At 33.2% G+C, this 16,606-nt stretch overlaps 1 protein-coding gene across 1 annotated transcript; it reads left to right on the forward strand.

Annotated features, from left to right (window-relative positions):
* The first annotated feature begins 760 nt into the window (after positions 1–760).
* LOC145623696 (alanine--glyoxylate aminotransferase 2 homolog 3, mitochondrial-like) lies at positions 761–6,774 on the forward strand. The gene is made up of 9 exons (XM_081676552.1): positions 761–1,197; positions 2,143–2,373; positions 3,363–3,533; positions 4,202–4,345; positions 4,434–4,613; positions 5,040–5,265; positions 5,382–5,495; positions 5,611–5,697; positions 6,253–6,774. Exons 1-9 carry the CDS (start codon positions 961–963, stop codon positions 6,294–6,296), a joined length of 1,434 nt encoding a protein of 477 aa, XP_081532678.1. The 5' UTR covers positions 761–960; the 3' UTR covers positions 6,297–6,774.
* Positions 6,775–16,606: the final 9,832 nt, after the last annotated feature.

The raw sequence follows: 16,606 nt of genomic DNA on the forward strand, positions 1-16,606 counted from the left end.
TTATTATTATTATTTATTGATTATTATTATTATTATTATTTATTACTTATTGATTATTATTATTATTATTATTATTATTGTTAATATTATTATTATTATTATTATTGTTGTTGTTGTTGTTGTTGTTGTTGTTGTTGTTGTTGTTGTTGTCGTCGTTGTAATAAGAGCTTAAAAGAATGAAATTTGGCTTTATATCATTAGCAATATCATTAGACGTAAATTAAGAGCTTAACTGAACTGAACTGAACTGAACTGAATTTCAACGGAAGAGAACAGACCCTAACACCTAGGGTCTATTCTCAATCTATAACCTAACTTTAACTTATATGCATTTATCTTATCTTATAATATAAACTTATTAAAAATTTATTAAAACTTATTCTAATTTTAATTGAATTAGAGTTATTCTTTTTTGAATTAACACAATTAAAACCTTATATATTTAATTATTACATTAATTTATCTTAATTTTATATATAAAAAAAAGACATTTCAAACCTTTTTTTAGTTGGTCAATATTACGAGTTACATTCGTAATTTAACCAAGACGGTTTTTTTTCCCCTTTTTCTCTATTCCCAAATGTCCATATTACGAAACAATACCAATATCAATTGAATTAATTCCAATTTCAGGTTTACATTCCTTAATTTCCTAAAATTAGAAAAAAAAAAAATCAACTATTGTGAAACACATATATTTTTTTTTACAAAACCAAAATTAAAATAAAATAAAAAATAAAAAGTCGTACACGACTACACGTCATTAATTCCCTTCTATCTCACTCACTCTTCTTCCTATATAAACAGAGCACAAACCTTATAATTTCATGTCACATTTTTTTTTAATAATTAAATTCTAATTCATATTTTTCACTCCTACTTCTTCGGAATTACACTTCACAGAAAAAAGAAAAAAAAAAAAAATCATCTTTAAAAAAAAAAACCCAAAAATCTTTGGAAATGAGGAGGGCGTTAATGACCGCCGTTAAAAGTGGCAGTGGACGTCGTTTTATTGCCTCTCAGGCGGCAGCAACGGCAAAGATTGACGTCAGCTCGCCGGAAAATGACGTCATATTGCCAAAGATGCCGACGTTTGATTATTCGCCACCGCCGTACACCGGACCTTCCGCCGATGAGATCCTTAAGAAGCGCAAGGAGTTTCTTAGCCCTTCTATGTTCACCTTCTTTAATAATCCTGTAAGTTTTTTTCATTTTTAATTAATTACTAAATAATACTATTCATTAGAATTATTTTGATTAAATTGATTGTTATTAATAATTGTTTTTATTAATGCATTTGTGTTATTCTTAATTTTTATAATCAGTAATATAGTTTTATTGTACTACGTAGAGTAAATTAAACTTCCTGAATTCTGAGAGTATAATGTTCGAGTAATCGAGTGAATTGTTCATGTAAAATTTTTATTTGATGTAATTTTTGATGATATATTTCTTGATTATATGATTTGATATTAATATTACTTAAATTATTGTTTTTTTTTTCTTTTATAATCAAAATATTAGAAGAAATGAAGAATCATATCAATCATTTGTTAATATGTAGTATATTATAGAGATTATGACAGTATGCAGTATGGTAGTGAATACACTGAATACTGTGAATTATTGATTGATTGTTGTGATTATGAAATAAAGTGTAAAAAAAGAGAATTTAATTGTAATTTTTTTTTTTTTTTTTTTGTCAAAATGAGGTATTGATTGATCAATTATTCAATCATAGGTGTTACTTAGGCTAGGTTCACTATAAGATTTGAGTCCCGTTGTTTGATTTAATAAAGCTCTTGCTTCCCGTCAAAAAAAAAAAGGTTCACTATAAGATTAATGTATACCCGTTCATGTTGAGTATGTGTTCATGTGACTGATTTTTAAATGGGAATCTCAAAGTATTAAAATATGGACTAGTAACTTATGTACATAGTACAATATGTCATAGATATTGTGGACCGGGTTTATACAAGATTTTGTATTGATTGTAAGGTGACTATGATTTTTGTTTTCCAAGTTTGTGTAAATAATATATTTTGGCACGTAATTTATTCATTAGGATTTGGGCGGATGTATCTACCATTTTCTTATTAATATTTATGTAATTATTTTGTTTTTTGTTGGTGGGTGTGGCAGCTGAATGTGGTAGATGGGAGGATGCAGTATCTGTATGATGACAAAGGGAGGAGATACTTGGATGCATTCGGGGGGATTGCAACCGTGTGTTGCGGTCATTGCCACCCCGACGTGGTTGAGGCCATTGTGAAACAAACACAGCGTTTACAGCACTCTACAATCTTGTACTTGAACTCTGCTGTTGCTGATTTTGCTGAGGCTTTGGCTTCTAAATTGCCGGGTGATCTCAAAGTACGTCATTTCCTTTTCAACTCTATCAACTCTTGTTAGGTGTTACTCCACTTGTTGGTTTTATGCTTTATTTGAGTACTTATGATTATAGAAAAAGAAAGTGACTTTGTGCTTGTCCTATGTTATAGTCCATTCACTAGTTGTTACTTGTATGGGAAACATTTGTTTGTTATTGGACGTGTAAATCATACAACAAAGAACCTGTCTCTTAGTTTGGTGGGGATCACTTATTTTTGTTGTTGGTGACTTGGTACAGTTCTTTTTGGTAGCGTTTTTTGTTTTCCGATTTTTCTATTTATTTTGGATGGGGAAGGGAATGATACGAAAAAAATTGGACAAGGAACATATCACTTGATAGAATGGCATATAGGGAGAAAAGTGCTCATAGAATCTTGGTTGATGAGTACAACAACTAGTCTTTTTTGGTTCATGTAGCCAGCCTCATCATTGGGATTAAGGCTCCGATATTGTTGTTGTATTTGGATGGTGCGAGGGAGGGGGGGGGGGGGTTGTGACATAGTTTGACTGCCATATTATTTTGCTTGAATTTTTGGACTCTATAATTATTCATTTATTATTTGTGTCTACTATATCATTCTACATTCCAATTCTTCTCATCTTATAAAAGATTAGAATGTCAGTTATTCATCCTTATCCTTATTTCCTAAAATTGCAAAGAGGTTTATGGCTTTTGTTACAGCCTTGATTGGATAAGATGAACAAGATAGTGATAGATAGTGACTCTTTTAATGATGTAAAAAATGGACATAATTTTCTTGCATGCTTCTACTTTGTCATCTTTCTTACAAAGTAGTTTCCATCTCTTAAGATATTTATAATATATAGGATGTACAAATTTTTCTGGTTTTCCTAAGTTAGAGGGAACTCTTCCATGTTGCTTAAACTTATTTGTACACTATATGGTTGCTTTTGTAAAGTGTTTTTTGGGTCTTACTCTTTAACTTATGGATTCAATTTACGTGCTGTAGGTTGTGTTCTTCACAAACTCTGGGACAGAAGCAAATGAGTTGGCTTTGATGATGGCAAGGCTGTACACTGGGTGCCAGGATGTTATCTCTGTGAGAAACGCCTACCATGGAAATGCAGCTGGAACTATGGGTGCAACTGCTCAAAGCAATTGGAAGTTCAATGTCACTCAGGTATAAGGCTCCACTGCTACTTTTTTGCAGCTAAAAAGATTGCTCATGTTCAATTTACTGAGTCTCTTTAGCTGTTTAATGTTGAGCTGATTGCACCATGAATCCTGTTCTTGATTTTGACTAGCTTGGATCATAAAAGGGATTTAGTCTTTCCTGTTCCTGGATGATCTTGATAGGACAAGCACTCTGTTATTAGATACCTGTCGGTTTTTAAGGCTGAGAAAAATGCTTATAATGGCTCTGCTTCACTCTTTTTTGTTGAATTCTGTCGTAATATTCACAGAAGTTTGAGCTGGTATCTGGGTATAAAGTAAACTCTTTGGACATTCACAGTAGAAGAGCAGAATTCTCAAACTCAATACAATAGATTGCTGTCTAGTGGAAGCATTAGTTGTGTATTTTTTTCTTGCTAGCTTAGCTTAAAATTGCTGGAGTGCTCAACAATCAGTCAGTGAAAAGCACGTGAGAATGTAGCAGAATTTTCGAAGTAATACTTACAAACAGAACTATCTGACTTTATGCATTTATTTTTAGCTGTTTATTATCTTCCCTGTATTCTGTTTTCGAATTATATAAGCTTTGTTTCTCTGAGAAAGGAAATCAATTTACCTTATTCCTAGGATTCTTCAATGGGATGAAAAGTTTGCTAATAGCTGAATCTGTTACAGAGCGGAGTCCACCATGCCATGAATCCTGATCCTTATAGAGGTCTGTTTGGAGCAGATGGAGAGATGTATGCAAAGGATGTTCAGGATATCATCCAATTTGGTACATCTGGTCATGTCGCAGCTTTCATTTGTGAAGCTATTCAGGTCGGTATCTTCTTCCATAAGAATGCACATGGTGTTCCCTTGGGCACATTCATAAGTCATTCTAATTAATAATGTTATTGTGTGGCAGGGAGTTGGAGGAATCATCGAATTGGCCCCTGGCTACCTTTCTTCTGTGCATGACATTGTAAAGAAAGCTGGAGGTCTTTTTATTGCCGATGAAGTACAAGCTGGATTTGCTCGCACTGGAAGCCACTTTTGGGGTTTTGAGTCTCATGGAGCTGTCCCTGACATTGTGACTATGGCTAAGGTTGGTGAATTACTTTTACTTAATTACAACACAGTATATGTGATTTGCATTGAAGAAAGTCTCGTTCTAGCCACTCAACTAATCTATTAGTAAAGTGCTGCCTAGGAAAGTTAGGCTGTTAGGCGCATGCTTAACATATCTGACTGTTATCCTAAGTTTATTGTATAGTCATGTATGTTTTCATTATACTTTGAAGGTTTGAATTATGGCAGAAGTAATTGGAAATTGAATCATTGAACTATTACATTAAGCTGTTTTTGTTGCAACTTAGAAGGAACTATGAGAGTGAGGAATATGTCAACCCCTAAATATAAGCGAGCAGATTTGGGATCTTTTGAATACCCAGAACTCTCTATCTTGGGTTGTTGTTAAAGGTTCTGAAAAAAAAAATTCTTTTGACATATTTCTCTGTTTGTGATTTTTCAGGGTATTGGGAATGGTATTCCCCTTGGTGCAGTAGTTACCACCCCTGAGATTGCGAATGTCTTAACTCGTCGTAGTTATTTCAATACCTTTGGTGGAAATCCTGTATGCACTTCTGCAGGACATGCTGTTCTCAAAGTGATTGAAAAGGAAAAACTTCAGGAAAATGCTCATGTTGTGGGTACCCATCTCAAGACGAGGCTCACTGCTCTGATGGACAAATATGAGTGTAGGTTTCATGCCTTGATTCTGATAGAATGAGTTTTCAAAGTTTTTCTTTTTTTATTTTTTATATCTATTTTTAAGATGTGCTGATTTTTTCTACTTTGCTGTTTTTTATTGAAGTGATTGGTGATGTGAGGGGAAGAGGATTGATGCTAGGGGTAGAACTTGTTAAGGATCGTGAAAAGAAAATTCCAGCGAAGGATGAGGTCTTTCATGTGATGGACCAAATGAAAGGTAAATATTGTAGTCTTTCGTTAAGTTTTCTTTTTTACCTGAAACTTTCTCCTCGTGTGCCTTAAACCTGTGCCATAAGCTTTCTTTTGACGGAATTTATTCATTTACTTTGAAGAAATGGGAGTATTGGTCGGAAAAGGAGGATATTATGGCAATGTATTCAGAATCACACCTCCCCTCTGCTTCACCAAGGATGATGCTGGTAAATCTTGCTCACCCTTATATTATTATTGCTTGTATAACTTAATATCTTAAAATTTAGGCATGAAACAGGGTTTTGTATGTGTCGTTCTCTAGTACAAAAGCTCTGATGTGCAGAAGAATGCATTCACCTCACGACTTTTCCAGTCCATTTGCTTATTTTATTTCATTACATGATCAAAGTGAGGCTGTAGCATTTGACTTAAATTAAAGCAACACTAGTCAGGGTGTAGTCATTTATAGCACATTTTTTGTATCGCATAGTCTAATACTCTACTGTCTATTAAGAAACCGGGAATTTGAGTCAAGCCAACCCAACCCAAACTTGACTTGTTAAATATAATTTGGTTGAGAAACACCTGAGCAAATATAGTTGTAAATTTCGAAAGCATGCTGGTTAAAAATGCACTTTTCACCTGAAAACTCACCGGCCTGTATCTGTCCGACTAACCTGTTTGACACGACTACTTGACACTCCTTTGCTTTCAAAGTCTTTGTTTACTTCATTTATAGTTGAAGTTGATTATCGTATTGTATCTCTGGTTTATTTTTTCAGACTACCTGGTGGACGTGATGGATTGTGTGATGGCAAAGATGTGAAGAAGTGATGCAATAAGACTCAATATCATATGTAAAGTTCATTGCATTTGGTAATGTGTTGTATCTATTGCTTGCTTCTTGGTTAAAAATCTAAGCATCCAATTACAGCGTGAAGTTCTCTTCTTCTGTGGAGGACGAACATGAACGATGATGAGCCAACACCTCGTTGTCTCTCTATTACTGTCTCTTCATATGCGTGCTTAGGTTTCTGCTTGATATGAAGATGCAAACGTTTCATGTCATGAAGTTCTCTTTTTTTCTACTCAAATCTGTATCTGGTACCTCTGAACCTTAGATAGTTTTTCGGTATTATGTTGGTAATTGTTTTTGTTTTCCATGTTAGTCACTGTTGTGATAGTATTAGCCTCTTAGTAAGAAGTAAGATCGCACCTCGATCAAAATTATAAAATGAAGCTTATATCTAGAAAGTAACACCATGTCCGCAATGTTAATGCAATACTTAAAATATTTCCTGTGATGCAATTGTGTTACAAATGTTACATGTATAATTTATGTAACCCTCTCATGTTGTATTGTATAATATAGACTTGCACGTTTCTGTAACCCGTAAAATGGCATGAAACTAGCTTGTATTGTATAAATTATACAAATGTTACATGTATAATTTATGTAACCCTCTCATGTAGTAATTCTTACTGTAATCATATATAGCACACGATATGAGCTTTAGTGGGCCGAGATTGAGTGATTATCCAAAGGAGAGTATAACTATATAAATATAGTACAGTTTATCTTAAAATCAATTGATGATAGATGGAGTAGTTAACTAATATGAGATGTTAATTATTCTCTCTCTATCTTGTAAATGTAGGAATGTAGGATAACTATTCTCAACTCGTAAATAGATTATTTTTCAAACAGGGAATATATTTATACTTAAAAACAGTATTTGAATAAGTTGAAAATAAAAATATGTAAACTCAACCTATTGAATTATAAAAAATAAAATAAATAAATAAAAATAATGGACACACAAGAAAGCATTCTTGTAGCATTGCAATGCTCTCATCGCTTCTCAAATTTTGTTGGTGAACAAAAATTATTTGACATTGGTGGAAATTTATAATTCAAATTGTTAAGTTAATTATATCTTAATTTTCGAATGAATCTCAATTTCATATCTATGAATCTCAATTCTACTCAACTCTGTGTAAAGTTTAACTGTTTTAATGTCTTTTAGAGCTTAATAAAAACTTAATTTATCGATAAATATGAACAAATGTAACATATGTCAAGCTTCTAAAGAAAGGTTAAGCTTAAATATATAGATCTTGGACATACACTAGTACGAGCAAAAATTAATCAACCATTTTCTCTATAGTAATTCTATCATTATACTAACATCACGAAAGCGAAAATCTACAGCTAAATCATATTTATTTTTGGTGTATATGTAAAGGACATATGATGTAGACGAGATTCAAATACAGGTTGCATATATATACCATCTCTAGACTTTATTCAAGTAATTAAGCTAGTTGACCGTAAGCATAACTAAACCATATGAAATTATATTATTTATATATTAATACAATTGTTTCATTTCATTATTGAACAACAATATATAATAAATCATCAAAAAAAAAAGTATTAAAAAAAAAAATAAAAAACTAACTAACTAATAATTACACTAATTAAACAGCCATTAAATTAGATGTCCCAGAAAACCTTACAGTAATGGAGGAATGATGAATAGCAGATCTTCTCGACGACGTCGAAAACTGAAGGAGGGCAGAAGAGATAACTGAGACAAGATCATAGAAAATTTGAGCAAGTTCTGAAAACAGTAAGAGACTTCTTCTACAAATCACACACACTAATATTGGAGCTGGGTAATCCATATTATATTATATATATTTCTTGGTAAATTATCTACTTTGATTTCTTCTAATATTTGTGATTATAGTTAAGCAACTATATATAATACATCAAAATGTAGAAAATGAGCAAAAAAAAAAAAAAAAAAAAAAAAAAAAAGAAGGAGAGAAAATGAGAGAGATGTTATATTGTTATGTTTTTAGTTTCAAAGTGGTTTATAGTAAAGACTTTGAGGCTAACTTATCAAACACTATAATGGTAGAGAAAAGGTCCACATGGAATCAATTATCAATTAATATATTTTGCTGTATTTTACAAGTAACTGTACCTGAATGCAACAATTATATAAATTTAATATTTCATTGTTTTTTTTAATCTAATTGTAATATTTATTATTTACACTAAATATTGCAATCACTCAAAAAGAATTGAGCAAATATAGTAAAAAAATTCTCAAAATAAATGTATGTAGTAGGTACAAGTAAATAGTAAGTGGTTTCCTGTCAAAAAAAAAAAAAAAAATAGTAAGTGGTTTTAATTTTCATGGCGCGATCATGATAAAATGATATATTAAGTAACATTTATTCGTACTTTAGAGTTTTTACAAGCAAAATTAGTTTTTTTTTTTTTAAAATATATTTTTTTTTTCGATAAATTATTAAATGCAACTTCATTTAAGGTTATTTTGAATTTATGCAAACTAAGAAAATAATTGCCAAGTAGTTTGAAAAGTTATGGCTAGGTTTCGTGATGAATAAAATAAACTCCATAAAATTAAATAGAATTCTACTTTTAGAAGTATTCATGTATGAAACGTCATAGCTAATTAGTCTTATTATAATTATAAATGATTTTAATATAAATTTCAAATGTCTTGTAGTGATTAATAGGAATTCTCTCATAAAATCTCTTAGCTTAGAACTCAAAATCTCAAAACACTATTAAGTGAAAATCAAAACACTTTTCAAATATATTGTGTAAAACTATTAACAATATGTGGAAAAGAGAAAGAAGGCAAAAAAAAAAAAAAAAAGGGATTTATTTTCCTTCCTATAAAACAAAAGAAATCATTAAAGAGTTTATTTTATGGAAAAATACAAGTCCGTTCTTTCCTTGAATTTTGTCTATGATCGCTAACCAAACACATGGCTTAAATACAACTAACAAAATTAGTACCCACACCAACATGTCAATTTCTTCATGATACTTTTTATATAAATTAGTAAATTATTTAAAGAAAATAAAAATGTTACAAGCAACAGAAATGAGCATCATTGAGTATTATTACATAGATTATTGTCCACATCAAAGAAAAAATAAAATGGAATATAACATTGAATTTAATTTTTTAATTAATTTGTGGCTTGAGATTATATGTATAAAAGTTTTAATTTTAATTTTTAAAAGTAATTTACATACTGTCTCAAAAAAAAAAAAAAAAAAAAAAAAGTAATTTATATACATAATTTTTCCAACTATTGTTAGCAATTGTAATTAGTATTAAAAACATTTTATATTTGTTACATATTGATAATTGATAGAATATTGGGGCTTGCCCCTCTCTTTCACTAAAAAAAATAAAAATAAAATTGATATAATATGATAAATATATATTCTAGATATTATTCTGTTTTTTTTGTATAGAAGGATATAGTTTTGTGAATATTCTTTAATAATTTTGTGAGATTTTCTTACCTGATTTGAACTCACTTTTATAACCCTATATATTTTGATCAATGGAGTACCATCTAATCTGAGGACTTTTACATCATCTGACATAATATAACATGAAAAAACATGTTACACCAACAAAAAAAAATTAAAAAAATAAAAAGTAATTCATAATAATGAAGGAAGAATTAACAATCAATATTAATGCTCAAATGTATTGACTAATCATAAAACAACAAAGTCATTAATGAGAAATTGATTGAAGATTTAAAAATGTGCTACCCACCATAGACTAGGTATGTGTTATTTGTTCCAAATCCAACGGTAGAGAATGTAAGAACCTAAGATGAGCACATTATGAAGTCATTCAAGTGTTTGATATTTCCTTAACTTACTTGTATAGCCCACAATTGCATGTTTCTTGCTTCCCTTTTAACGAAATAATGTCGTCATTTTTAGATCTTCAAATTTTGATGTTTCTACTTTATACACATTGGCATCTCTAAAAGTTCAAATAGAACTAAATCAAATTATTAATTTTGAGTACAATCATATGATTATATTATGAAATTTATAATACTAGATTTCAGAGTATCCAAGATTTAAAATGATGGCTGTTATTAGTTTTAACAAAATAGCTTGTACTTCTTTTAATAGGTTAACCATTATCTCCTTCTACTGCCTGTCTCTTCCCACTCTTGAACTTTGCAAGTAAATATATTAGCTTAGAGTGATGGATTGATTATGGTAGAGGTGACAATAAGATAGTTTTTCTCCGATTCAAGTTGAATATATAGGTCAAATCAATTTAAATAATGTTCAAGTAAAGAAATACGGATTTATTACATATTAGGTATGGTTTAAGCATCCCCACTAGTGAGCAAAAAAAATTCTCCTCATTCTCTCTCTACCCACTTTCTCTCTCTTCCCAACTAAATTTGCTCATGAGCATTTTTAGTGAGCAAAATTTATCCCACTAGTGAGCAAAAAAAAAATGCTCATCAATCTCTCTTCTACTTTTTCACATACCCCACCAATATCTCTCTCTCTTACACATCACCCTATTAATATTTATTATGTTTTGGTTAAATGAATATTTATGGGTACTAATTACAATTATACTTTTATTTAATCTAATACAATTATTAAATTTTCATTCATAATATTGAAATTTAATCGCTAATTAATTATAAATGTAATACAACATAAAATTTAATTAGCGTACGAATACATTTAATACTACAAACCAATAACGAACCTAGATTTTAAACGTACGATTAATACTCTATTAAATTGTAATCTTACGACAAATTTATTTTTTTTACTCATTAATAGAACCATATTTTTGCCAAATGTGTTCCACTAAATCCGCTTTTAATTGAACATGAGTGTCTCTATCACGTAGTGACATTCTTCTGTGGACGTACGTGTCGAAATCAACGTTTGGCGGTCGGCCAACATTGAATTCAAAAGGCTCGTTGTTGTTAACTGTAGCACTTGTAGTGGGTCTTGTAATTTGCAGGCGATCTTGTTCATAGTACCTTCTTAAAACTTCGGCCCGAGCATAGTTGTGTCGTTCATCTTCGACAATCATGTTGTGCATAATGATACAAGCTTTCATTATGTCACACAATATGTCTTCGTTAAACGCAAGGGAGGGTTGTCGTAGAACGGCAAACCTAGCCTGTAAAACCCCAAAAGCCCGTTCAACGTCCTTCCGAGCTCCAGCTTGTTTATCAGCAAATAATTTATCCTTTTGAAGTTGTGGAAGTGTTATACCTTGAATAAAAGTAGCCCATTTTGGGTAAATGCCATCTGCTAAGTAATAGCCCAAGTTGTACTCATGGTCGTTCACGGTGAAATGAATTGGAGGTGCCCGACCATGAAGAACATCATCAAAGACCGGAGATCGGTAAAGGACATTAAGATCATTACAAGATCCCGGGATCCCAAAGAATGCATGCCAAATCCATAAATCTTGATCTACAACGCCCTCCAGAATGAGGGTTGCATTTTTATTACGGCCTGCGTATTGCGCTTTCCAAGCCATAGGACAATTCTTCCACTCCCAATGCATGCAGTCAATGCTACCTATCATACCGGGAAAACCTCGCATTTCAGTTTGATGCAAGATTCTCCTTAAATCTTCGTCGGTGGGACTTCTGAGATATTCAGCTTCAAAATGTGTAATAACCCCTTGACAAAAATGTTGCAAAGCCAATCTGGAGGTAGTTTCGCCAATGCGCAGATACTCATCCACCGCATCTGGACAGGTACCGTACGCCAACATTCTAATCGCAGCGGTGCATTTCTGCAACGGTGATAAACCAAGCCTTCCAGGTGCATTCCTACGCTGCTGGAAGAATTGATCCCCCTCAACCACCTTGTTCATAATCCTACAAAACAAAGGTCGTTGCATTCGAAATCTACGCCGGAATTGTTTGTCGCTATAAACTGGATTACTTGCAAAGTAATCATAAATAATTGAACATGCCCCTTTTCCCTATCTCTTCTATCCGTATCCCCTCTACGCTCTGGAACACATTCAACATCGGATACGGGTTGGGGTTGTGTTTGGTTGTTATACAACAAAGTTGGTAGATGGGTTGTGACAAATTCGTCAACTAAATGATCAAATTCAACGTATTGATCAGAATCAGACGAGCTGGAGGTTGAGCTAATGGAAAACATTGTGTTTGCTGGTTACTTGAGTGTTTGGAATATTTTTTGAGGAGTTTGATTATATTTGCGTAAGATGGTATCACTATCATTTATAAGCATGAAAACTCAATGACAAGTCCAAAATATGAATGACAATTCCATGACTGATGAAACATGATTGACAATTCAATGAGTGATGAAACATGATTGACAATTCAATGACACTTAAGATAGTAAGACAGAGAAGAATCTTTTTTTTTTTTTTTTGAGGAAGACAGAAAAGAATCTTGACTATTCAAAATACAATTATACAACTGACATGGAAGACATATTATAACTCAATGTCTAATAAGACAAGGGACATGAATACAACTCATAAAAATTAAACTAATTAAAGATTAACTAAGTAAAGAAAGCTAACCTCAAAATAGTACTAATTAAAATTGAACAAAATAAAGAACAACTAATTAAAAATAAACTCATTAAGGAAATACAGTCAATTTCTACCGTAGACTAATTGAAGTAACTCGTCCTTGTGGGCCTCTTCAGCTGGAGTGAGTGGTGTTGTCCTTGCTAAAAGTGATTGAAGCATATCAAAATTCATCTTCTTCTCTGCTAATTCAACTTGTTTTTGCTTCCTCTTCTCCTTTTCTCGATCAAGTTCCAACCGTTGTTGTCGTAAATTCGCCTCCCTTTCTCTAACCTCGGTACACGCCTTTATCTGCTCACTAATGCTCAATATTGCACTTTCGGAAGCAACTGCTTTGCCCTTACGCTTAGCCTTCGTTTTTTTGACACCGTCTGGTCGTGGTAATCCTCCGGACATAAATCCATCAATACGGATTTCATTCTCACTCTCCCCCCTAGACCTTTTCCCACTTCCACTGCTATCTTCCTCATCATCGGCACCGCAACCCTTTCTTTCCTCTTTTGACAGACCCCATCTTAGTTTAGTCCTCCACTTCGGATCTTTATTAACCATTTCCACTCCATGTGGAAATGCAAAATTATGTTGTGGATTAGAGGAGATATAAAACAACTTGGAGGCGTGTTTAATTCGATCGGCTTCGTTGTAACCACTTCCGCTTTCAGGGAGTTTGCCCGCCTCGTCATAGCAATTAGTCCACTGTAGCAAATCAGCTGTCATTCTTCTCCAATGCGTCTCCAAACTCTTCATAGGTCTTGGCGGGAGAATATGCGGTTTCTCAGCTTGTAGTGTACAGTAAGCTGCATGAACTTTTCGCCATAGTTCGGATGCCTTTTGGCTCGTACCACGAAGCGCATCATCACTTAGTTCTAGGTAGAACCCAATTAGAGCTTCATCCTCAGCAACCGACCAAATGCGACTCGCTTTGGCAAGTGGTTGATTGGCCGGAGTCCTTGAAGGTGGTGGAGGATACTGTGGTGTCTCCGGAACAGCTTCTTCTTGGCTGACATCGTACTCAGAGTTGCTCCCTTCGGTAACGGGAGGAGTTTGTTGCTCAAAAAAAGTGTTTTCATTGTTGGGAATTTGTGGAGGTGTTGGTTGATGAACGGAATTTTGAGAAGAAGGGTTGCCTAATCTTTCTAGGAATAATTGAAAATTTGGACTACTAATGAAATCATCACCTAAATCAGAAAAATGTTGAGCAAGTTGATTGTAATTAGGGTTGTTTGGATCCATTATATTGTATAATAAATTAAAAACAACAATATATACTTAAGAGGCACACCTAAATTAAAATAAAATAACGTTAATAACGTTTTAAATAATTTCTGAGTGGTACAAAAAGTAATTAAATAATTTTATTTTTTTTTTGTTGAGAAAAAAAGTAGTTACACTAAAAAATAAAGAGTATTAGAAAATGAAAATTTAATCTAACTAAACTTGGGAGTAAAAATAATAAAGAGTTTTTTGGATTTTTTAAACTTAAAAAAAATATTGCTACTTAAAATATCATTAATAACGTTTTGAAAAAATATTAAAGTACTAAAAACAGTAATTAAAAAAAAATAATAAACCAAAAAAAAAAAAATTAACCTTTCTCAACTTTATATTAGAAATTATAACATAAATCTCACTAGAAATGGGATTAAGTGTAATATTTAGTGTTTTTGTGATTTTTGAAATTATACCAAAATATGTCAAAATGGATCTCTATTTGTAGAGCAAAAAAAAATATAACCGTTGGTGAATTTTTTTTTTTTTTTTTAATAATTATAAAACGGCCAAATTACCGTTGCTAAACGGTTGAATTTTTTGATTGGAGGAACAAGCTGACAGGGACGCGTGTCAGCTTCCCATTCGCTGGACTGACGCGCCCCTGTCAGCAGTTGCATTTAAATTTTTTTTGCTTGGCTGCCATCAAAACGCGTCGTTTTGGGGGTCATTTCTTCAGACCAAACCCCAAAACTCGTCGTTTTGAGGGTGTCAAAAGCAAAAAAAAAAAGCCGGTTAGTACTATTGCTGGGCCCCACCATTTCACTATTCACTTTCATTTTTGCTCATAGGATGAGCAAATTTCATTATGCTCATGAGCATATTTTGATTTGCTCATTGGTGGGGAAGCAAATATTGCAATTTTGCTCATCAATTTTGCTCATGAGCAAAATTCTCCTCACTGATGGGAATGCTCTGAGACATGGACATTTTTAATCAATGTTTGCTTTGGTTCGATTGTTTACATACACTTGTTAATTCATGATGGAAAAGTATCCATAGCCTCTATATTGTAACATTCATAAACAAAGTCCATAAACATATTAGAAATGATCATCGGTCCAGTCCGGTGGCTAGTCCAGACTGGCCCAAAAAAAGTGCAGATTTGGACAAGCATAAAAACCGAGCCTAGCCCCACAAAAACTTATTTAGGCCCGACAATCTCGACATTATTTTGTGAGTTTGGGCACAAGATTTTACTCAAAGGTCCAGCCAGATTTGGATCCTCTAAAACATACGAGTACATATAGACATATAGTAAAAAAAAAAAAAAAAAAAAAAAAAAAAAAAAAAAAAAAAGCATGTAGTGGCTTGGTTAGAACTAGAGCTGTCAAAAGCTGACCCGATCCGAAATACCAACCCTAACCCGACCTATTAACCGACCCATCTGAACCCGAAAAAAAAATGATGACCCGAACCCGACCTAACCCGACCTGAAACCAACCCTAGACCCTAGTTGATCCGAGTATTTGAGATCCGAACCCGAACATTAACCGACCTAGAGACGACCTGATCCGAATGTAACCTGTAAATTATTGACATGAACCGAACCCGACCTAAACCGAAATTGACCCAAACCCGTTTTAACCTGTCAAAACCCGAAATCAACCCGACTTGTTCCTAACCCGACTCGAATTCAACCCAACCTGTTCCTAACCCGACCCGAATTTAACCCGATCTGCTACAAACCCGACTCGAATTTCAACCCAACCTGTTACAAACCCGACACGAATCAACCCGACTTGTTATTGACCCGACCCAAATTCAACCCGACTTGTTATTGAATCAATATGTAAGGTCGTTATCTCATGTTGGTATTGGAACGGAAATTGAATCATAACTCTATTCCTTCAATATTTCACTTTGAATTTTAAGAGGTTAGTTTCACAACATGATTTTAGGGACGAATTTTAGGGACGAAATATGTTTTCTGCAAATTATTGAGTTGAACCGAACCCGACTCAAACCCGAGAATGATCTGACTTGGAAATGACCCGACTTGATTATAACCCGCAAATTATTGACTTGAACCGAACTCGACTTGAACCCGAGAATGACCCGACCTGATTATAACCCGTAAATAATTGACTTGAACCCGAGAATGACCCGACCTGATTATAACCCGTAAATAATTGACTTGAACCCGAGAATGACCCGACCTGATTATAACCTGTAAATAATTGACTTGAACCGAACCCAACTTGAACCCGAGAACAACTCTAACTCGTTTAAACTCGTAAAGACCCGAATTTAACTCGACCTATTTTTCACCCGACCTTTTACTAACCCGACCTAAACCCGACAAGATGTATGACCCGACGTGACCCGACTCAAGCATGACCCAACCCGAACCCAACCCGCGTACTAACCCAACTCAAACCCGACCCGTTTACCCAAATTGACAGCTCTAGTTAGAACGTGAATACCCATATTACTGTTA

Source organism: Chenopodium album, chromosome 3, assembly GCF_948465745.1.
Source record: "Chenopodium album chromosome 3, dcCheAlbu1.1, whole genome shotgun sequence".
Taxonomy (NCBI): domain Eukaryota; kingdom Viridiplantae; phylum Streptophyta; class Magnoliopsida; order Caryophyllales; family Amaranthaceae; genus Chenopodium; species Chenopodium album.